The following is a 4,863-nucleotide window of genomic DNA, read 5'->3' on the forward strand; positions in this document are numbered from 1 at the left end:
TTATTAATCTTATTATTATCATTAATTAATACATAACTTTAGTTTTTTAATACTTAGCATATAAATTTTAAATAAAATTAATATATATCTATATTTATAAATTATAATTATAAAAATTTCACTCGAAATAAATAGCCTTATCTATAGTGCTTCTCATGTTCAAGGAAACAACGGATTATTATTATTATTTTTTTAATTCTTGAAACTTACAGTTATAAAAAAAGAATATTTTATTTATAAAAGAAATTAAAACTTACAAAACTAAAACTCAGAAGACTTACAAAATTAAGGTACATGGCTTAATAATGGTATATTAAAAATTGTCACATTACATTTATTTTTTAAAAATAATAACAATAAAATAACTTATTTATCAATTTTTTTAAAAAAAAAATTAAAATGAAATGATTTATTTAAAATGAAATGATATATACATTCAAAATTAAAATTCTAGACATAATTTGTTACAAGCTAGTCAGAAAATCAAAATGAACATAAGCTTAGAGGGAGTCCCCATCTCTCCAGTTAATACATATGAATGGAAATGTCTCCCTGTCTTTACAACTTCTTTACCAGGAGATTCACTCCATGTTCTGGTTTTATGACTAGATTAAAAGTAGGGGAGTGGATATACTTAGGAGAGATTGTGAAAGAGAAGTTGGACAAAATGAGAGCCATCAATATCTTGAGTTCAACCATGGCTAAATTCTGTCCAAGACACACCCGAGGTCCGACACCAAATGGCATGTACAAGAATGGATACTTGCAAGCACTTGCTATTCCATTTGCAAACCTCTCAGGGTTGAACTTGTAAGAATCTGGTCCCCATGTCTCAGGGTCTGTATGCAATAGTGACACAGTACTCCAAATATTCACTCCCTTGGGAACTTTGATGTCACCTAATTTCATGTCATTTAAGGCCTCCCTTGCTATTATTGGCACTGGTGGATAAAGTCGCATTGTTTCCTGAATTACCATGTTAAGCTGCTGGGCAAACACAATTCACAGTTAGACTCTGTTGGGTAATAATTTTGAAGTTAGTGTTTAAGATCAAAACACTAATATTTAGAGATTACCAAATAGCGTAATAAATTGGGATACCAGTTTCATCTTGCGAGTCATATCATAATCTGGCATGTTGCCTCCACAAATTTCAAGAACCTCTGCACGGGCACGATCCTGCCATTGTTGATTTAATGCCAACAACATGAGGCACCAAGAGGATGAAACTGCAGTAGTATCAAACCCAGCTAAGTATATAGTCTTGCAATTATCAACTATGAATCGTTCCATTGCTTCTCCACTCAGATTGCTACTTTTGGCTCCTTCAAGAACCATCTGCAATAAATCTTTCTCAGATGCAGCTTCTTGTCTCTCCTTCACTACCTTCAATATCAAATCGCGGCTTTCTTTCTCTAATGCCCATGCTTTTCTATTGCTTTTTGTTGGGAGATATCTGAGGCAGATCACACAAAAAGGATCTTTTCTATTGCTTTTTTTTTTTAATGTCTCGAATATTAAAAAAATATAAAAAATATTTTCATGAAAAATATTTTTCATCGAACAAACTGAGCCTTAGTTAAGAAATTAAGCTGACCTCGTTCCCGGAATCCCAAAGGCAGCTAGACCTTTGTTGGACACAGCCTTCTGAAGATCCATTAGTTTCAGGAAAATCTTTTCTCCTTTGGAATAATTGCTTCCAAAACAGGCTCTTGAGATAACATCTGCTGAGAAACTGATGAGGCCTTCATCAATTTTGATGTCTGCCATTCCACCATCTCTCTCTATTATACTCTTCCATGAATTTACCAATGAAATTGCAGACTCGGTTATCAGGTTCACCATTCCCTGAAAAAGCTTTAATATCAAAATGCTTGGCCACAGCCAATATCGAGAAAAATTCATTCATGCAACCGTTATATATACAACCATGGTGGAATTTACGCGAGACCCACTATGATCTGTGTATATATTCTATTAATCAATACCTTGATCTTTTCCATGTACAATTCAGGAGCAATGATCTTCCTCTGATGTGACCAGAAAGCTCCATTTGATGTGAGAATCCCTTGACCAAGCAAAGGACCAAGATCATTAATATTCATTGAAGGTCTCCCCAAGTCCCAGGATACACAAGTTGTGTATTCTTTCACTATGTCAGGCTGATTCAAATTTAGAACTTGTATGTTTCCCAGGGAAAATACAAGCACTTGACCTGAAAATTAACAGGAAAATTATCAAATGGTTCAAATGGTAAGTCTTCGATTTTTTCTTTCTTTGCTTTTATGCTGATTTTCGAGATGAGAGATAATACCATATTCCTCCTTCCATAGCTCAAGGAAAGGGAAAAGAAGAGCAGCACAGTTATGGATTAGAGGTGGATCAGTGGCCTTCACAACTGAGGACACAGTCTTCTGAATCTGTCTTATATTTCCAAGAAGGAAAGCTGGTGGAGGTCCATTGATGCCTTGCTTCTGCAACATGGAACGAAGCCTCTTTGGTTTCATAACCAATCCATTGTAAAGGCGCAATAGGATTCCAAGCAACGCTATAATCACAATGGAAAACAGTATCTTAATAACAAACTGAACTTCCATGGCAAAAATGCAACAATATTAGCAAGCTCTGGAGTTATATAGAAGGTTAATTAGGATTGGAGTTTGCTGTTGTCCTCTATGAGTAGGAAAAAAAAATTTATAAATGTATCTTTCTAAATGCTCTTTTTTTTTCCATTTTATTGAGAATATTCAGTTTAGCCTACTTTTTTCCTTTACCAAAATTGTGCAGAAATCTGAATTATATACAATTTAGTCCAAATTATATTCAAGCTTTCTAATTCATGCTCCACATTATCAGTTTGTTAATTTTAATAAGTTTATAAAAATAAATTCAACTGACTATATCAAATGGAAATATAAGATTAATGTTTTTCATAATTTTTATTATAAAAAAAAATTACTATTTAATTCTTATAGTATGAAGAAACTCACTAGTTGATCTCTCGATTTTAAAAAATGTGTTGAAGTGTTACTAACATTTTAAAAAAATATACTAATTAGTCCATCCGTTAGTTTTAACCATTAAGTATTGTAAAAAAAATTTAAAGAACTAATTATTAAACCTTTTAAAAATTTAAGATATTATCTAATAATTTTTTCAAAAACTATAAGAACTAAATAGTGAAATATTTAACAGTAAAATTAACAAAGGGACTACTAAACTTTTTAAAATATTAGAAATATTTTAATACAAAATCGAAAAATTGATGTTTTCATAATTTTTTTATTATAATTATTTTTTAACTATGTATATGAAATATGAGAATATAAATTACTATAATTATAATTTTATTTTTATTTTAATTAATTACATAAAAACTAAAAATGATAGTTTTCATTTTAATTAATAATATGAAAATATAAAATTTTTACAAGTCAATTTACATTTAAAAATAAGATCATTCAAAAGTCTTCTAAACATAATTATTATTATTATTATTATTATTATTATTATTATTATTACATAAACCAAAGACACGAAAGATTAGGGAAATTTTATTAAAATGTTCTAAACATTTGTTAAAATAATCCGATGTAGCATTTGCACGCTAAATGGAATGATCATCGATTAATTGTGTATTAAAAATTTATAAAATTTTATTTCACGTGTGAATTATAGACATGACAGAAATATTAAAATTTCAATAAAATAATATTAATAAATATTTTTAACTTCTCATTCATATAAATGAAGCGAGAAATAAATAAGCTGATTTTTTTAGGATTCTTTAACCTCATTATTAGGATGGTTTCATCAAAGATTATTTATAATTTAATTGAAAAATTAAAGTACGAGGTTCTTTTTTTTTTTTTTTTTTTTTTAATATCAATAGGCTTTTCAATGTCTATAAGACTAGAAATTAAGAAGAGCACCAAGGAAGCATACTTGAACATTTGCACTTTTGGGAAATGCAATTTTTGTGATGTACCAACCTGAAACTGAATTAAATTATGAATAATTTACTCTAAATTCGCTTTAATAAAAATTTAATTTAACTCGATTATTTTTTGAAAAGCTCAAATTCAAATTTAATTTTTTGATTCGTTTATAAATTTAAATTTGTAAATATTCAATAAGTTAATATTTGAGAGCTTATTTATTTAATAGATATTCGTGAATATATTTTTTAACTAGAATTATTTAATTTTAAATTTATTATTTTTAATTTAATATTTATTAAAGTTTTAAATTAATCAAAGAATTTAATATATATTGATTTATTTTTTAAATGAGTTAAATTTAAATTTATTGATGTTAGTTATAATTCAATATACGGCAAACTCGTTTTTAGTTTGAATTAGAAAAAATTTTAATGAAATAATAAAAAAATTTAAAATATTTAAAATTTAATTTAATAAAAACTTAATTTATATTGACTTATTTTTTAAATAAATTTATTGATATTTAATTTTAATTTAAAATGTGTCAAACTCAATTTTGATTCGAGCTCAAAAATATTTTAACAAAGTAAATTTTGATTTTTTAAAGGTAGGTTTGGGTAAGTTTATTTACAACCCTAAGTTCAGGTCCCACGCTTATTGAAGTCCATCAATTAAAGCATTAAATTCCGCAAGCGTTTCTTTCGTGGTTTCAAAATAATTAAGTCCATCAATTAAAGCTTTAATATTTGTATCACGTGTTATTCCATGTTAAGTAATTAAGTTTTATATTTTTATATATTATTAAACTTATAAATGTTAAAATAAATATTCATTTAAAAAAAATGTTAAAATAAATATATAAATTTTATGCACTTCAAGACTTAGCCTGGTGGAAAGTGCATCCTGTAGCCTTGAAAAGTCT

The 4,863-nt window shown here is 27.6% G+C and overlaps 1 protein-coding gene across 1 annotated transcript; it reads right to left on the reverse strand.

The window, feature by feature from the left end:
- Window positions 1-555: 555 nt before the first annotated feature.
- LOC110606100 (cytochrome P450 714C2) lies at window positions 556-2,651 on the reverse strand. The gene is made up of 5 exons (XM_021744856.2): window positions 2,315-2,651; window positions 1,989-2,215; window positions 1,598-1,848; window positions 1,102-1,456; window positions 556-984 (listed from the first exon to the last, which is right to left on the reverse strand). The coding sequence occupies exons 1-5, from the start codon at window positions 2,595-2,597 to the stop codon at window positions 559-561; spliced, it is 1,542 nt and encodes a 513-aa protein (XP_021600548.1). The 5' UTR covers window positions 2,598-2,651; the 3' UTR covers window positions 556-558.
- Between the last annotated feature and the right edge of the window lie 2,212 nt (window positions 2,652-4,863).

The sequence above is a fragment of the Manihot esculenta genome, chromosome 18 (assembly GCF_001659605.2).
Source record: "Manihot esculenta cultivar AM560-2 chromosome 18, M.esculenta_v8, whole genome shotgun sequence".
NCBI classification, from domain to species: Eukaryota; Viridiplantae; Streptophyta; class Magnoliopsida; order Malpighiales; family Euphorbiaceae; genus Manihot; species Manihot esculenta.